The sequence below is a fragment of the Juglans regia genome, chromosome 11 (genome assembly GCF_001411555.2).
Source record: "Juglans regia cultivar Chandler chromosome 11, Walnut 2.0, whole genome shotgun sequence".
Taxonomy (NCBI): Eukaryota; Viridiplantae; Streptophyta; class Magnoliopsida; order Fagales; family Juglandaceae; genus Juglans; species Juglans regia.
Genome location: NC_049911.1, coordinates 3,383,098 through 3,402,809, shown reverse-complemented (window position 1 = coordinate 3,402,809; position 19,712 = coordinate 3,383,098). Strand labels below are relative to the sequence as shown.

General features: G+C 33.7%; 1 protein-coding gene across 1 annotated transcript; it reads left to right on the top strand.

Moving 5' to 3' along the window:
- The first annotated feature begins 11,427 nt into the window (after positions 1–11,427).
- Positions 11,428–18,447, top strand: LOC108981234 (homeobox protein knotted-1-like 1). The gene is made up of 5 exons (XM_035682814.1): positions 11,428–12,351; positions 12,582–12,716; positions 13,011–13,155; positions 16,911–17,170; positions 17,988–18,447. Exons 1-5 carry the CDS (start codon positions 12,145–12,147, stop codon positions 18,174–18,176), a joined length of 936 nt encoding a protein of 311 aa, XP_035538707.1. The 5' UTR covers positions 11,428–12,144; the 3' UTR covers positions 18,177–18,447.
- The last annotated feature ends 1,265 nt before the right edge of the window (positions 18,448–19,712 follow it).

The window sequence follows — 19,712 nt, the reverse complement described above, 5'->3', positions numbered from 1 at the left end:
GACATTAGTTAGAACTTATGTGCCCTTTTACGCGCGATCTTGGCGAGATGTTCCAATTAAGGATCACATTTGGAATTGTATACTAGTGAGTTTATATATCCCAAATCTCCCAAATCTTTTGAGAATTTTTTAACATATTATTAATGAGGTGATGTTACTGTTAGTATGAATGATATCTTAATTGTTCACTTATTAGGATGAATTTGAGCTAAATTTCGATCGTAAAGAGGATAGACAGACTGTGAATAAGTTGATGACTGCATTATTTCAGCGTAACAAAGGTAGGTGTCATGAACACTTCAAGAGATTTGAGACGTTGGAGGAGGTTGTTCAGACACATTTTCAACAAATGAATTTAGATGATTGAAGGAAGTACTGCAACCTTTTCACAAGCTCAGATTATCAAGTAATTGCATTTTTTCCTATAACTTATTTAAATTATCTTGTGGTTTCATAGGTTATATTTAATATTATTATTTTCTTCTGCAACAATTAAGTTTTACCAATGTACATAATAGATCATCTTTGACAATCCACCTTTGCGCATGTTCAAGGTCATTCCAACGTCTTGCAGAAAAAATGGTAATTAGTTATTGTATATCTTTTATGGTATTCTTTGAATAAGTGCTAACATGATTTAATTTTTCTAATGTGGCTTAATTAAAAACACAATGATCTTGAAAATTTCTCCTTCATTCATGTGCATGGTATGATCCACATTGATGCCAACTGCGAGTGGATTGATCCTGTAGCCAGAAATAATTACCTAATTTTCAAATTTATTTGCTATTATAGATATAATTTGTTTTGCATGTTTTTCTATGATTTTTTATTTATTTATTACTTATTATAGTTTTTTTAATTCTTGTAGGAGAAAATGATTGAGCAACAACTGCCTTTGAGGAATCTTCTCTCAGTGACATCAACATTTTTACCCAGTTCCTTGGGACCAAGTCTGGTTTGGTCATAGGGCGGGGACATTCCTTCAAGCATGTCGGTTCATCCTCCATGGCGTTGGGTTCAGAAGTGAATAATCTTACCAAAGATTTGGATGCTGCACATCAAGTGATTGAGCAAATGAAGTCGAGACAACAAGAGTTAGAGGATCTTCTATCTCGACAATCACATTTAGAGACATGTTTGTTGGAGCAGCAAAGTGATTAGGAGGAAAGAGTACGCATTAAAATTCAAGAATAGATACAACGAAAGATGTTGGTTCAGATGGAATATGTTATGTGACTATGTCACTATAGCAAGATCACGGTGGTCAGGGAAAGAATAAGAAATAAACTTTAATCTATGTTTGGAACAAGATGTTATCTAGTAAATTTAATTAAATTTTGTACCCTAAGTCTCAGATATTTTCAGACATTGTCTTTTATTTGTATAATAAAATTTAAACTTATAAATTAGTGTGATATTTAATTTTATTGATTTATTAATTCTGATTGACTTTACATTTGAATGTGTCTTCATGTTCGAAGCAATATCCGAACATAAATAAGGATACATGCAACCGCAAACATTCGCACGTACAATATCACGTTCGAACATGTAAGGTTCTTGAACATGTAAACGTATCCATAGACATCCGAATGTATATCTCTTCATGTCCGAACTAATGATAAACAAATGTTTGAACATAAAATATTGTATCATTCTGAAGTCGCATTTCAAACATTCAAATGAAGGATACGTGCGAATGTATTTACTAATTGTCCGAAAGTCTATCTCTTCACGTCCGAACTACTAATAACTGACGTTCAAATTTAAAATTCTAATGTCAACTTTCAAATATAATCATCCGAACTAAGTACAAACGTATTTATTAACCATCCGAACTAATATAATCGAACGTTAAAAAAGTAATGTTCAAATATTAGTTAGTCTGGTTCATGTTCGAACATACTTTCTATGACATAAATTGACTGTCACAAATGGTTATCATATTCGCACGAAAGAACTAACGGCAAGCTATCTTTTTGTGACGGTTGAACAATAAACCATCACAAAATATATTTTTGTGACATTGTGGTGTGTTGATACATTGACAGTTTTTAATCGACACAAAAATCCTTTTGTGGCAGTTTTCTTTTTTGTGATGGTTATGTCAGTCACAAAACATGCAATCTGTTATAGTGCCCCTAGTACATTTTGGTTTTTCGTTTTATTTTCTGATTTTTTAAGTAAAAAATTATACAAATAAACTAATTGTAACTTATTTATACATTTAAAAAAAAAATTATAACAGTAACTTTGAGCAGACTCACTAGCATTTTCCTTTAACCAAAAAAATCATTTGCCAGCTGAATTTTTTGAAGGAATAGTGGGTCATGAACTCCACCTTTGATCATGGAATATTGTCCATATACTTAATTATTAAGGGTATGTTTCTGTTTTTAGATCGGTGGGCCTACCTAAATTGCTTTCCCTACCAATATAGTTTACCATTTTAATTTGGGTGGGTGCCGGATGCTTTTATGGCTTTGTTTTTTCCTCCACAAAAAAATTTATATTATTTAAAAGTCATTTGCTATATATCAATCAATATTCATCCTCACACTCAACATCTGACAATTTTTTTTTCCTTCATAAAATGAAGTGCATGTAGAGATAGATAATGACTGATGAGAAAATTAATCAATTTAAAATATTCAGAGCTGTCCGTTCCAAAACAAATCAATTTCAGAAAATTGGAATGAAACCACGGGCCTCTCTACATGCTTCTGACCTACTAATCAATTGGGTAATCAGTGATTAATGCGAGTTAGTCTCTCTAAATTAATGGTTCTATAATATAAAACCATTTTATGAGTATGGTTTTAGAATATGATTATTTTTTAGAATTGTCTCACGTTGTACTAGATTCTAATTGACTGAGAATTCATGTAAGTTTGCATCATATTCTTCTCTTTTCGTATATCAAGAAAGAATATTTGACATTGTACCCTTAAATTAACACAAAAAATGAATTATTAAGTGTGGAGGCTCAGGGCTAATGCAACACATATTGGCTGCCGTGGGAGCTGATCTTTTGGTGCCAAATGTATAGAATATAAAGTAGTTGTCGATCGATGTAGGTTTTTGGTTGTCGGATGGTCCGAAAATGGTAGACAATGGGAAAAAATAAAATAATTTATGTGATTCGACACTAAGATTTATATTCATAAACGTACAATCAGCCTAGAGAGAATGAATCTACCATACAAAACAAGAAAATTATATACATACAAATTAAGCCCTCAAGCTTTCTACCATAATGTTTTCCTTTTTAATTTTAAGATATTGCATCCTCTTTTTATCAAATTAGAGCTTCTAAAATTAGGCTGTTTGTTTGCAACATTTTTCTTTTATATGGAGTCATGATTATTGACTATAGTGATGGACAAAGTTAAACAGCCCACATAATTAAAGCTACAATATATATATATATATATTTATATATATTATAAGTTAAAAGATTAATCAACTTAAAAACGCTTATTGTGCATATATAAAGAAGAAAGATTAAATCGAAAACTCCAAGCACTTAGTTTTTCTTTGAAGTAATTGTAAGAGCGAAAATAGAAGATCCTATAATAAGGGTTTAAAATTAGGAAAATGTTATTATGTCGTCTGAATTTGCTCTCCTATTGTGACCACTCATGTATTTAATTTTTTTTATTTAATGATTAAGAAAATAATTTTTAATGTATTAATATATATATTTTAAAATATTTAAATATATTAAAAAATATTAAAAAGAAAATAAAATTAAAAAAAAATTAACTTTATACTAATGATTAAAGCTGGGCCACACGTTAGTATTACTCTTAAAATTATACTCTAGAGAGGATGATAATCTATAATATTAGAATATTCATTTTTTTTTTATTATTGTTTAGAAGATCCGAAGTGGTAGGCTTGGATGCTCACAAATATGTCATCAGCTTTATTATTACAAATGAAAGGTGAAATTCATAAAACCCGAAAATCGTGAAATAAGGGTTAAGAACTTAAGTATATAATTAATTCTTGAGTATTTTGTTATTATCCTTTCAGACTACATTCGATTGTCAAGCATATTTCAATTTATCTCAAATTAATTATTAATAAAATTTATTACTTTTTTAATTTCTTATAAAAAAAAACTAAATTTATATAACGTACTTTATATATTAAAATACATATTTCAATTTATTTACATTCAAATACATTTTAATAGGACACATAAAACATGATTACTATTCATAAATCAACTTAGATCACCATAGTATCCAAATCCAGCCTACTCTCCGGCTGTTGTTTTGATCATCAAATATATATTTTTTAATAAAAATTCTTTGATGGACCATGCCACAAGACTAAAAAACTAATAAAAAATTTAAAGCCATTTTAAAAATAAAATAAAATATTCTAAAAATTAAAGAAATCAAATTATGAATTATATATATATATAAAAAAAAAGGGTACACCTCAATTGCAAAACCTAAAGCCGCTTGGACATTGTACTAGTACATAAATTGCTGAACCCATTCATTTCCTTGGTTTTGGACAAAGGGATAAAGTTTTCTTTTAATTTGGGTTGGTTGAAACTTTCCTAGACCAATTTATAAAAATGATGTGTTATTTGAGCTTGTGATTAGATTCAAGTTAAAAAGAAATGACATATATCCATTCATTCATTAAAAATTATGTACTCGCCAAATATTCAATGGACACAATAATTTTTTTATACGAGTTGAAAGAAGTTACAATTTATTTAGTTTAGAAGAAAACTTTATCTTTGAAGTACGACTCCTCTTTAACTATTTTACTTATTTTAAATTTCAATAAAGTTTTAAAATTTAAAATGGTTTTTAAAAATAGATTTGTTACGTATTAGTCACTATTCACGGCCTTACATCCTATATTTGACAGTTTATTTATTTTTTCACAGGATGTAAGGTGTGAGATAATGAATAGTAATTAACGAAAAAAATTATTATTTAAAAAAAATCTTACTCCTGTTTAGACACGGCGCCACCCCATATGGAGGATTTTTATTGAAAAAAATCAAAAACTCAAAAATTGATATAATAAAAAACTTAAAAGAGTAGAAAGTTAAAAGCTTAATTTGATATGCGGAAAACATGCATGTAACCATCAACCAACACAGTATAAAATTGATTGAATCGATCCTTCTCTTTCTTTCTAGAGACAGAGTAAGGTTTTCGTATCTTTGCTAGGGCAAGGGTGCAGGTCTCTTTTTGTGAGAGGTTTTAGTGTCTGTGAGTGTTTTGTTACGAAAGAAGAGTGATGGAGGAAGAGGAGCTAGCACTACGTTGGGAAAACCTGAATTTATCCTCAGAGGAGAGCAAGATTTTCTTGGTCTCTCCCGCTGATATGAAAGACAGTGTTTTACGCGGAACCTTCTGTGTGGTTGGAGGGGTTATGGCAGATAGGGGGATTAATAGTGAAGCCTTTCGGGTGACAATTTCTAATGTTTGGAGGTTGGAGGGTTGGGTAAAATTTAAGGATATTGGGGACCTTCGGTTTTTAATAGAATTTCAATTCTTATCTGATAAGGAGAAAGTCCTTGGAGGGCGTCCATGGTTCTTTGACAGAAACTTAGTCTCGCTTCAAGAGATTGATGAAACTATACCTCTAAATTCAGTGAAATTTCAGTTTGAACCATTTTGGGTGCAATTACATGGTTTGCCTCTAGCAGCCATGTCAGAGGAAATTGGAGAAAATCTAGCATCTTCAATTGGCCATGTTTTACGTGTTGAAGCTGATTCGGATGGTATGGCATGGGGTAAATGTATGAGGGTCAGAGTAGCTGTGGATTTGTACAAACCTTTATTACGTGGTAAATGGGTGCAGTTGGATGAACAAAAGTATTGGGTTTCTTTAAAGTATGAAAGGTTACAATCTTTTTGTTTTCATTGTGGGATTCTAGCTCATAAACTTAAAGGATGTCAGGGACAGAGATTTGTAACCGTGGGTGATCAATCAAAAACATCTCAATTTGGTCCTTGGCTAAGGGCACAACCAATGAACTCTAAGATTTTTGAGGCCCGTAAATATGGTGGTACTACTGGAGATAATTATCAACAGAGGAGATACAAGAATGAGCCTCCTGGGAATTTTGATTATGAGAACAAAGAGGGAAAATCTTCTGAGTCAACACCTTTTGTGGCAAATTCTCCTGTTAGTGAAATGCAAACCGATTCTCCATGTAGCGATTTCAAAGTGCAAGGTGGGGAAGAAATCAAATTTCAGTTCGGCTCAGAGCCGTTGAACTCTGGACAGGTTAGTATCTCTCAACGCGGTACACCTGTTTGTGAAAAGTCCAAAGTAAAAACAGTTTGTTCTGCTCCAAAATTACCATTTGCCAATAAAGGTGCTAAGCAAAAAAGAATTACATGGAAATGTAGGGCTAGGGGAGAACACCTTCATCGATTATTGGTTCAGGAGTCTGAATCAAAGGAAAAAAGAAAAAGGAGGGTAGGTTCTAATGGTAGTGTTGTTGAACCCGATAAGAAAAAAAGAGACATTAAGGGTTTTAATCTTGATACTGAGTTGGTGGAGGCTGCTGTGCAGCTCCACCAACAACAATGATTGGTTTTAGCTGGAACTGCCGGGGGCTTGGGAACCCCCGTACAGTTAGAGAACTTCACTTGCTAGTGAAGACTAAGTGGCCCAATTTTGTTTTCTTGATGGAAACAAAATGCTGTAGAAAAAGGGTAGAGGAAGTTAGAAATAAAATGGGCTTTGACTCAAGCTTTGTGGTAGATAGTATTGGACTCAGTGGGGGAATTGCTTTTATGTGGAATAGTACTTTTGATATGAAACTAGATTCCTATTCTCAAAATCACATCTCCATGTTAGTTCACCATGAAGTTTCAGGTCTTGAGGTCTTAATTTCGGGTTTCTATGGGTCTCCTATAACTGCTAAGAGAATTAATAGTTGGAGATTACTAAGATTAATGAAACCTAAGTTAGATAAGCCTTGGATATGTTTTGGAGATTTCAATGAAATTTTGCATAATCATGAGAAGTATGGAGCTGCAGTTAGGCCTTACCGTCAGATGGAATCTTTTAGAGATTGTGTGGAGTATTGTGGTTTGAGTGACTTAGGTTATGAGGGCCCTAAATATACTTGGTGTAATAATCGAGAAGGTGCCCAATTCACAAAAGAAAGGATTGACCGAGCTTTTGGGAATATGCTTGGTACAAATCTGTTTGATAACTTTAGAATTATTAACATGGCAGCCCAATCCTCAGATCACAGCCCTCTTCTGATATCCTTGAAAGGTAGAGATAGAAGATGGCCACAGGAGGAAAAGGCTAGACATAGAATTTTCAGGTTTGAAGCTAGTTGGAACATACATGAAGAATGCAGTAAGATTATCAAAAGAAATTGGCAGAATCATCCTCTTCAACAGAGTGTTTTAATCTCGGTTCATAGCAGTCTTGGCAAATGTAGAGAAGCTCTTGATCAATGGAACAAAAATTCTCTGAGATATCAAAAGAAGGAAACTCAAACAAAGCTTAATCAGTTGTCCTCTTTACAGAATTCGAATACGGGATCAGATACAGTAGCAGTCAAGGTGCTTCAGAAGGATATAGACAAATTACTTGAAGAGAAAGATCTCAAATGGAAACAAAGAGCAAAACAATTATGGTTGAAGGATGGAGATAGAAACTCAAAGTTCTTTCATAAGTGTGCTAATCAAAGAAGAAAGACTAATGAGATTAAAAATCTGGTTTGTGAAGATGGTAAAGTGATTAATGATGATGATGGGATTGCTGAAGCTTTCAACCAGCACTACCAGGCTCTTTTCTCTACAATGCAGCCAAATGATCTTAATGAATGTCTGAGAAAAACACAACTAAGAGTGACCGAGGATATGAATAATCATCTTTCAAGAAGTTTCATGGCTGAGGAAGTTAAGGAAGCCCTTTTTCAGATGAATCCACTGGGCTCTCCAGGTCCAGATGGATTCTCAGCAGTTTTCTACCAAAAACACTGGGAGATAGTGGGAGTTGTGATTACTAAGGCTGTTCTTGAAGTGCTCAATGAAGGAGGGGATCTGTCCCTTATAAATGATATCTTCATTGTTTTAATTCCTAAGTTAAAAAACCCCAAAACAGTGATGGATTTCAGACCTATTGCTTTATGCAATGTTCTCTACAAAATTATTTCTACAGTGCTGTCCAATAGGCTCAAATTGGTGCTCCCTCAAATTATTTCTCCAACACAGAGTGCCTTTGTCCCGGGAAGTATGATCCAAGATAATGTTATGGTGGCTTTTGAAGCCTTGCATTCTATGAATACCAAAGGAAAAGGTAAACAAGGATATATGGCCATTAAATTAGATATGAGCAAAGCATATGATAGAGTGGAGTGGATCTTTTTAAAAAAGGTTATGGAAAATATGGGATTCAATGAGAAATGGATTAGATTGGTCATGAAATGTATTTCATCCGTTTCCTACTCCATACTAGTCAATGGGAAGCCAAGGGAGAGGTTTCTTCCTTCAAGAGGTATCAGACAGGGGGATCCTCTATCCCCCTTTTTGTTCATTCTTATTGCTGAGGTCCTGAGTAGCCTGTTGAATCATGCTGAATCTATTAAAGACATCCATGGTTTTCCTATCCGTAGAGGAGTATTAAGTATTAATCACCTCCTATTTGCAGATGACAGTTTACTTTTTTGTAGAGAAAACTCAAGAGAATGGGCAGCTATTAATAGAATTCTCCTTCTGTATGAAGATGCTTTAGGACAGAAAATTAACAAGGCAAAAACTACTATCTTCTTCAGTGCAAGTACAAGGAAGGCTACAAAGGATTATATCTTGAGTATTGCAGGTACTCGTGCTTCATCTAGCTATGAGAATTATCTGGGTCTACCATCTCTAATAGGTAGATCAAGGTATGCTTCCTTCAAGGGAATTTTGGACAGAATTAGAGGCAAAATCAGTAATTGGAAAACAAAATTTCTCTCCCAGGCAGGCAAAGAGATATTACTGAAAGCAGTGGTTCAAGCTCTTCCAACTTATTGTATGGGGGTCTTTAGATTGCCAAAGACTCTAATTAGTGAAATTAACAGAATCATGCAACAATTCTGGTGGAATCATATGGATAAGGAAAAGAAGATGCATTGGGTCTCATGGGGACAGATGGGTAAATCTAAAGGGGCGGGTGGCTTAGGCTTTAGAGATTTTGAGAGCTTTAACTTAGCCTTGTTGGCTAAACAATGTTGGAGGCTCATTCAATTCCCTGATTCATTGGCTGCTCAAGTTATTAAAGTGAAATATCATCCTTTTTCAGAATTTTTTCAAGCTAAAATGGGTTCTCGTCCTTCATTTATCTGGAGAAGTCTGCAGGCTGCGAGAAGTTTGCTTGAGAAGGGTTCTTTATGGAGAGTAGGGAATGGCCAGGATATAAAAATATGGAATTGTAGGTGGTTGCCTCGCCCTTCAAGCTTTAAAATTCAATCTCCTATACAGGTTCTACATGAAGATGCTCCAGTAGCCGAGTTCATTAATAGGGAGACCAAGCAAGGGGATCGAAATTTGGTGAGATCTGTCTTGGGAACTGAAGAGGCTGATATAGTTTGTAAAATTCCCATTACTGCATCAGGTGCTAGTGATAAACTGATCTGGCTTGGAACAAAAGATGGAAGTTTCACAGTAAAAAGTGCATATCACAAACAGAAGGAATTGTTAGATTGGGATAAGGGCCAAACTTCTCATGTAAATTAGGAAAGTAAATCTTGGACATGTACCTGGAAATATCAGATACCGAATGCTACTAAAATCTTCTTGTGGAGAGCATGTCTGGAGTCTTTACCAACAAAATTAAATTTGTTCAAGAAAAAGATTATAAACTCTCCTTTGTGTCCCATTTGCTGCAGGGAAGAAGAATCAACTACTCACGCACTATGGACCTGCTCCTCAGCCATGGATGTGTGGAGTCAAGGGCCAATGGTTTTCCAAAAAAGTTCTAATAGAGGAAGCAACTTCAAGGAATTGTTTGAGTATCTGCAGAGTAGTTCAAATCAGATTTCAATGGAGGTGTTTTGTGTGATTGCTCGAGGTATTTGGCTAAGAAGGAACAAATTGGTTTTTGATGATTTATTTTCTCATCCCACTAGTGTTGCAAATCAGGCTATAAAAGCATTGGAGGATTTTAAATCAGTACAGATTATAACAAGAACTATTGACCCAAGACCTCAAATGGATTCTCATGTTTGGAGCCATCCACCAGGGGGTTGCATTAAAATTAACTGGGACGCAGCTCTAAGCTCAACAAACGACAGAATTGGCATTGGGTTAGTGGCTCGTGATCATGAAGGATTCATCATAGCTTCGAAGCAACAATCAACTTCTGGGTTTATGGACCCGCTATTAGCTGAAGCACAAGGAGGATATCAAGCTGCAAGATGGGCTAGAGAGCTGGGAATAAACTCTGTGATATTGGAAGGGGATTCTCAACAAATTGTCAATGGACTGAATCAACAAAGCAAATGTTGGGATAGTGTGGGTATGATACTGAACGATACTAAAATCTTATTATCAGAAATTGACATGTGGAAAGTTAGTTATGTAAAAAGAAGTGGCAATTGTCTTGCTCACTGTCTAGCTAAGAGATCTCTTGAGCTGGCTGAGGATGTATTAGAGTTGGTTGAAAGACCATCTGTGTAATCATTTTCCTCTTGTATCTTTATAAAGTGATGAAATGTTTTCTTAAAAAAAAAACACAGTATAAAATTGATGAATCCGAAATTTCTGCATTTTTTTTTTTATAAATCTCAAATAGATAAATTTTATAAAAATTTATTAAAAAAATTAAATCTTATTAAAAAATAATTTCTTTATATTTTTTAATCTATTATTTTTTATAAAATAATTATATTAAGTTTATTTATTTAAGATTTGTATGTATGATTACTCTTTCTTATCACTTTTTATCACAAAAACTACATATTTTCCTGCCAGTGTCAGCATATTTATCGCATTGAATTTGTCTCATCCTAAAAAAAACAGAAAACAAAAATAAAATAGTTTAACATAGAAGTCCATGCAACATGCAAGCAAAACGGGTAGAAACCATGAGAGGGAAGCAAGAAAAAAACACAGGTATTTTAGATCTCTTCAAAAGCAGTACTCTCTCCCTTTCCTCATGTGCTTTACTTCCCACAAGCTTGCATTCTGATTTCTCTGTGAGAGAGTGAGAGAGAGGTATCTTCATGTGAATGGTGAAAAGGACAGGATAAGGTACAGTATGAAGTTGAGGGGAGTCCACCCACATTGTTTTCGTTGGGACCCAGAGTTCCAGACCTTAACCAATGAGAGCACGAAATCTGGGACCCTGTGTTGTCAGAGTTAAACCTAAGCCTATAATATCAGATAAGTAAATGACCTCTATAAATACGGGCTACTACTCCCTCAAACTTGTCTTTAAACTCCTACTGTTTCAGTCTTTAACTGTGTCCACTGTCCCTATTCTATCCCCCTCTCTCTTTCTCAAGTCACGGTTCTTCTCCACAGTCATCTTTCATTTCTTCCTTTTTCTCGTCTAGTCTCTTTTGCAGGTGTCCCTCTCTCTCTCTCTCTCTCTCTCTCTGTGCGCTCTCCATCTGTTTCGCTCTTTCTCATGTTTTCTTGGAAAAGAAAGTAAGGTCAAGTCTTTTTCCGAGCCCTTCTTGATCCCCCCCTCTCTCTCTCTGGAACTTTATCATTAGGATTCATGAAGTTCATATAGTGGCGGCTTGTATCGATTCCAGAAAGCATATACATAGGTCATCTTGTTTTTCGCTTTTAGCGCATTCGGTATTGCTTGTAGCTGCGTTACTGATTTTTTAGCGTAAAAAAGTTATTGTTCACTGTTCAAACCTAACCCCCTCCCCTCCCTCTCTCTGATTCTTGAGCTTAAAGTGTTCGTAATGATACTCTAGAAAGATATTACCGTGGCTGTTGGCTTACCTAGTTGTAGATTAATGTCACCTCTGCTTAAACCACAATGCATTTGTTTCTAATTCTCTTCTGGTCTGTCTCTCCCTTTGAAATTCTTTCATGAGTTGGAGTTTCTTTAGATCAGCCTAGAGGGATAGATACTGGGACTAATTAATATTCCTTTGACTAGCTTGACCGTGAGAGAGTTGAAATTCCTGCGATGGAAGAGTTTTATAGGCTTAATCGGCCTATAGTATCTTCTTCTAATACTTCAGCTAGATTTCACGGCTCTATGGATAACATGCTCCGATTCGAAGAGGCTGAGCCAGAAGTCGGAGGGTCGGAGATGATGGATCTGATCAAGACCCAGATTTCCAACCATCCTCTTTATCCAAATTTGGTTTCTGCTTACATAGAATGCCAAAAGGTTACCATTCTATTATTGGATAATTTGATGATTCTTCTGAACTGTTTATACTGATCAGGGAAAAAATAATTGAAAATCAAAGAGCATGAGGCCGCTTTTTTTATTATTGATACTGTGGGCATAAAGGTTGTGTTGGCTTTAATTTCTCCCAATCCCCCACTTTTCCCAACTTATCAACAGTTAAAATTCCAAACTAGTTTTCTCTTTTTATTGATTTTTTGGGCTTAAAGGTTGGAGCTCCCCCAGAAATTGCGTCTCTTCTTGAAGAAATCAGCCGAGGAAACCACTACAGCCGAGGAAACCACTACGCATTAGGCAGTACTTACAGTGAGATAGGAGCTAACCCAGAACTGGATGAATTCATGGTACTTAAAACATTAAAGCAAATCATTCACTTTTCTTTACTTGTTTTTGAATCGTTTTCATTTTTAGTATGTAATATTGTTCTGTGGCTACCAATTAAGAAAAATGGTAACAAAAGAAAACTTGGGAATCTGTTCACAGTTTGATCAGCAATCAAATGGTATACATGCGGCATGCTTCGCCTTCTTTCCTTTTTTAAAGATATATTCTCTGTCTTGGTAGTAAAGATATTATTTTTTCTTTTCTTTTGGCTAAATAATAAAGGTATCAGTTACTGTTCACTGTTGTTTTCCCAGGACGCATACTGTAAGACTCTATACAGTTACAAGGAGGAGCTATCCAAGCCGTTCGATGAAGCTACCTCATTCTTGAGCGGCATTGAATCACAGCTCAATAATCTCTGCAAAGGAACCTTGACAAGAACCTTGGATTATCGTTCTGGTACGTATATGTCTGTTTTCAATTGTTTGTAACAGTGATATTTACTAAATTATTATGTCCTTGAGCGCTTGACTTGCACTGTTACAGCGCGCTTGACTTGCACTGTTTCACCTTCAAGTATTGCTAAGAATAAATATACATGGGTCATGTGTTCTGTACATAAAAAATGACATGAATGGTGGAGATCAGTCTAATGAGCTTAAAAGCTTGTTCCTCATCTCTACGTTATGTTTTTTCGAGTTAAAATAGCTGGAAACCTCTAAAAAAAAAAGGGCACTATTTTCCGTACACATTCTTAGCAATATACGATCTGTTTAAGCTATCCCCCACCGCACACCGCGTTATCTTATTTCTATTACCATATGTTTGTTGAAGATTCCGATAGCCTGTAACCACACGTTTTTGGACATGATTTAACCACAGAATTTCCCAAATTTTTAATGCAAATGGCTTTATTATTATTAATTATATCATTATTTTGCTTATGTTTCATGGATCCATGCATAGTAATCATGTGAGAACTGCGGTGCATGCTATTGGGTTTAGAAAGCCCTACAAAAATACATGTGTTTGGTTGATTTTGCCATTTTCGTCTATTAGCAATGCCTGTTTTATTATCGTTTAGTGGGTTTTACTTCTTCTGGATCATCGAACTTCTATATGTCTTCATCTTCTACTACTGCTTGTGTATCACTTATGTTGTTGCTCTGAAAATGATTTAAGAAAATCAAAATCGATTCTTCATATTCTACATAACGCACCAAGTCTTGTGTTGAAATATCCCTAGCTCAATGCCATCCATGATACTTGTAGTCAAGGACGAATGCATGGCCCTCCGATCCACCCTAACCAAACATCTATGCTATTAAAAGGAGTATTACTCGTAGTTTAAGGTCATTTGGCAGTTATGCGGCCCCCAAAATATCCCACCCAAGTTGGGTGTTTTTTAATCTATATACCAGATGATCTCTATGCGTATTTGTAAGATTGATCCTGCCACCATTCTTGACGTTATTTTCTTTGAAAAAAAAAAAGAAAAAAAATTGATAATGAAATTGAAAAAATAACGAAAACTTTTCTTTATATCTTGTCATGGTTGATCTCTTTGTCAACAAAAATATATATAACTAACATTGGAACATCGATCATTACTCGTTAATGGATAAATTAATCCACTGCTCCATATTTTATAAATAATGTAAATTAATGTTATAAAATTAGTTGTTTGATAGTGATTCCCTCAGTGTTGATGCTTCTGTTTTCAATAATGTTCATTGAAAAATTAAGCTTTTCTCAACTGTGGATATTTTATTTTCTAATACATTTGAAATTAAAAGTTCATAAGATATGTTTTTTATATGGGGGTTCGCGGGTAGGGGCCGGGGAATTGAATCACATTACAAGGCCATTCACAAAAGATCTATGTTTGTAAGTGTTTCAAGTTCTGCTATAATTTTGGTCATGTATAGTGCATTAAAAAAGCATGCTTTTGTCCAAAACCAGAAGATCGATTGAGAAAATGAATCCGGCCTCTCTAAACAAAAATCCTAGCTAACTTTTTACTTTATTTTTCTATTTTTTTTATAATTTATTTATCAATGCCATATTTTCCCAAGTAGAATTAAATGTGCTTGTTTTGCTTCATTAATTTGTAACGGACCTGGAGTGATTTTGTTGCGATCCTTACACCATGGAGGAGGTTTGGATAGTGAGTTGAGTTGAGTTGAGATGAGAGTTGAAAGTTGAATAAAATATTGTTAAAATATAAATTTTTAATATTATTTTTATTTTGTGATTTGAAAATTTTGAATTGTTTATTATATTTTGTTTGAAATTTTTGAAAAGTTGTAATGATTATATGAGATGAGTTTAGATGGTTTTTGAATCCAAACAAGGCCTAAATCTCTAAGTTTGTATTTATTGCTGGCTTTCAAAGTTGACGGGGGATTGATTCTAATTGAAGTATAAGGAGGAAAGGCTCCCAGGACCAGCTAATGATGCCAATTAAATTTTCTGGAGGAAAGCACCACTTGTCAACTAAAAAATTTAAACTGATGAGAAGAAGTAAATCTAATTATTCAAACTACATTCCGACAAGGTTTATCGATGCTCTTCCTTGAGAATGAAACTCTATGATTTCTTCAAACTGACCTGATAATCTTCAACTGGTTTCTTTACAAAAGTACAACAATATCAGAATTAAGAACCTGTTTAATTTTATGTGTATAATTCAGTCACAGGCTATTTTACCAGACCTTCCATCTTACTGATTAACATGTTTACCTGTTACCTCTAGTAGCATCCAAAGTACTGAGACATTAACAAACTTCGAGATACGGGAAAGAGGTATATATGGGGAAGTCCCTTCCCCCTCTCTGAATTTGTCCTCTGGGAATATACATGGCTATGGCTTTTTGTGTATATTTACAGTGCTATGTCAGCTTTTAGTTAAAGTGCAACACCAACATTGTCCCGAGTCCTTTGTTTGTTATCAAACACAATTTGCCCTTCCCCAATTTGCTTTAAATTTTTTCTTCCAATTATGGTAGGCTCTCAAATGGGTACAACACGAAGCATGATCACCACATGCATATTAATCATATCTTTCACATGTGAGTGAAACTTAATAGGTACAACTATTGAAGGGAATTGAGAAAATTAGCCTAGATATATATATACCGGCCATTGTTGAACAATGAAAGAGTTACTGTTGAGTAGGCCGGTTTTGGTTTCCTCCTGAGATTTGAGTATTTTTCATTAGCAACAGGTCTGGTTTGCTTTCAAGACTAAAACCCAAAACTTTGAAAACCTCGCACCTAATCATTACAACTTTTTTAAATTCTCACATAAAATAAAATAAATAATTCAACTTTTTCAAATCTCAAAATAAAAATAATATTAAAAAATATATTCTAATAATATTTTATTCAACTTTTTAACTTTAATCTCAATTCATCTCATCTCATCTTTGAAAACAAACGAGGCCTAAGTGTTTAATTTAGAACTTAGAACTAAACAAAATGGCAACATAACTTCTGAGAAGATCAGCAGCTTAGTGCTTGTCTGAAAAACTTTGGCTGGGGTTCGGCCAATGTATCAGTACTCTATAGGGGGGAAACTAGTTACAGGATGATGAATAAATATCCACACGTTCAGCATGCGGCTTTTGTTTTTTATAGTTTCAACATCGACTCACTTTTCCCTTTCCCAACCTTTGTATAAATTGTGTTTGAATTGAGAAAATATTTCTATACAAAACGTTGTGGAGTCCATTAAAATTATCTTGGAAGAGAAATTTTGTGAGTTTGTCTTTTAGGCTTTTGTAAAAGTCTAGGTAAAAGTGTTTTTTTTTTTTTTTTAAAAAATCACAAAACTTGATGCAAATGATGATTAGATGAAAAAATTATATGAGAAACTAAAATTCATGCTTTGGTATGTAAAAGAAAACTTTTGGTTACCATACATGCTCTTTGTGCTTGATGTTGAAGTTCACAACATGTTTGATCATATGCCATTATGGCCAATAAAGACAAAAAATTAAATGCCATGTGGTTTTTATTTTTCTAGAAAATAGTTAAAGTCCCTTGTTATATATTAGTGAGGACCATCTCTAACACATGCTAATAATATTTATTTCATGTGATTAAGTAGTCTGTGCTGGCATTCATGCATTGTTTAGGTATGGATTTCTAAACCCTTTAGTGCTTCCCATGGAACTTTTCTTTCTTTCTTTCGTTCTTTCTATGTCTCTTTAGATGAAGCAACTGGGACTTCAGGGGAGGAATTAAGTTATGGGGAGGTAGATGCAGCAGCACTTGAAAATCAAGAGCTCTCTTCTACTGGCCCTTCAGGAGACAATGAACTAAAAGAAAAGCTCCTTCGAAAGTACAGTGGCTATCTTAGCAATTTGATGAAAGAGTTTTTAAAGAAAAGGAAGAAGGGAAAGCTACCAAAGGATGCAACACTAGCATTGATGGATTGGTGGAATACTCATTATAGATGGCCATATCCGACGGTAAACTGAATATTATCTCATGGTTTTTCTTCCTTTGAATAATTGAAAATTTGGTTTTAATTTTATCTTTAGTCTTCCATTTATAATTTTATGAAGTAGGAAGGATTTGTTTGACTCAAATACAAAAGGGGTATGTGCAGGCAAAAATTAGGAAAAAAAACAAAACAAAACAGAACCACCCAGCTATTTTGTTGCAATTACCTACTTACATTGGGCTATGTTCACACACAAGGATCTTAAGGTGTCTATGCTTGGGGGAATTGTATGGAACCATATAAATGTGAAGTACTAAAGACAGCAGAATCAAAGTACATAGCATCACTTAAAATGAGAATATAACAAGCTGGTTGTTTGAGAAATTTGTAGTCTACTTCTGTTCAAGAAGAATCTGAGACATCCCTTAAAAATTGTCACTGCCGGCAAGCCCTATGCAGTGACACGGGTCTTCTCCGTTTCACCATATGGATAGTGCTATTTAGTGTCAAATATGGTGTATTTTGGTCATTCTATATCATGTTCATGACAAGTAAAATGATCAAAATATTTCATGTTTTACACCAATCGGATATTATCTATTTATTTAACTTGTAATTGAGAGGATGCAACCCCATCAAAATCATTTTTCCCAATGTGAAACTCTAAAGATACAAGTTCTTACCTGAGAATTTTCACACGATTGTGGTTGTTTTTTGAAGTACTGGGTGATATTATCATATATGTCATATTATATATATATAGTAAGAAATTAGGAAGAGAGTGTTTTGGGATGCATTTTCTTGTTTATATTTTGAAAGAATGAATGATATTATTGGTACAGGAGGAGGAAAAATCAAGGTTGTCGGAGGTGACAGGATTAGACCAAAAACAGATAAGCAATTGGTTCATAAATCAGAGGAAGAGGCATTGGAAGCCATCTGAGGACATGAGATTTGCTCTCATGGACGATGTTAGCAGTAGTGCTGGAGGACCTATTTATTTCGATCCTGGAGATAGAACAGGAAGATGATTTCTTTATTTTTATTTTTTTTATTTTTATAATTTGGTTTTAGTGCAAGCATCATATTCTGGTTAGATTATTGCCTGTAATCCTATATATATATATATATGTTTTGTCATGTTGATCTGCTGTAGCGAACTAAGTACACTCAAAGGCAGCTTTTTTTTTGTCATTTGCTTCCTCTTATAAGAATCTGTAGAAAACTTTGATTATAGCTCCCCATTATACTGAAAATGATCAAGAAGATAAGAAAGCAAGATGAGATGAGGAGTTCTGGGTAGGATTGAACCTGTGATAAATTTGCTATCTATATAATTAAGAAGAAAGAAGTAATGAATCTATCTTGATGCATGGAAGATAGGCGAATAATTAATATCTTATTTAGTTCAAAAATATAATGTTATGATCATTTGATTTTTCGAATAAAATTTCTTGATTTTATCTAAATAGAAGTTATTCAGTGAAAAGTCCTCCCCCTGCATATACCTTCTTTTAGAAGTTTTTCTTAACGTTTCAAGTATTTTAACTAAAGAATAAATATAGATAGAAGTCACTATTGAGAGTATCTATTTTGTATATATGATGTGGTATTATGTAGACCACACATCTCTTCAAGTGAGTGTTAAAAATAATTAATTAAAAGTAGTTATGCAATGAGTATAAAGTGTGAGTGATTTTTTTAAACATTACTCAAATATATATTTATACATCCTAAATCTGTATTTAAGATTAGAGCTTTGCTACACAATCTTCATCACACTCCACATTCTACACTTTTTTAAATTTTTAATATTTTTTTTAAATTTTTTTTTGAGTTTATTCTTTTTAAATTATTTTAAATTTTTTATTCATTATTTATATAATAAATATTTAATAAAAGAAAAAAATAATAAAAATTAAAAATAATATAGAGTGTGGAGGTTGTATAAATAATAGGAGGTTGAGTAGATTTTTTGTTAAGATTAATATTTTTTTTTATATATATATTGGACACTGTCATCTCATTAGTGCTGATGTGATATGAGTGATATTTTAAGGAGGGATGTTATTCGTCACACCCACTTTTAAAGCAGTTTGCTTTGCTAAGATACACATGACCAAACTACGACAGAAGCTTGTGAAAAACTCCTCTCTGCAGTTGGCTCCAGAAAAAGGCAATAGATGCTGATTGGAATTTCAAGAAGAGAAGTCTCCCTGCAAACTGGGCCTCTCAAAGATTCTTCGAAGTTGACAGCTGCGTGATTTTGAGGTTGAAGGGAGATTCGAGTCTTGTGCATGACCAAATAACAGAGCCTGATTTTTTACTTATAAATGAAGGAAGATCTTAAAAAAAAAAAAAATTCAATTAGTTTGGACTTCTAAAAAAATTTAATTATTTTTGTTTTGAATTTTGAAATTTTTTTATTGATTTTTGTGTTTAAATAATGATCAGGTAATGATTAGATAGAAAATTTAAAAATTAAAAAGCATTTTATATTTAAGTGAGGTTTGAGAATGAAATTATGAAAAATTTTAAGAATTCTGAAAAATTCTCAGTGTCCAAAC

Excerpts from the sequence above, each read along its gene's own strand:
- LOC108981234 (XM_035682814.1), top strand. The coding sequence starts at position 12,145 with ATGGAAGAGTTTTATAGGCTTAATCGGCCTATAGTATCTTCTTCTAAT. Across the intron at positions 13,156-16,910 it reads AACCTTGGATTATCGTTCTG|ATGAAGCAACTGGGACTTCA; the intron begins GTACGTATATGT and ends ATGTCTCTTTAG. Across the intron at positions 17,171-17,987 it reads ATAGATGGCCATATCCGACG|GAGGAGGAAAAATCAAGGTT; the intron begins GTAAACTGAATA and ends TTATTGGTACAG.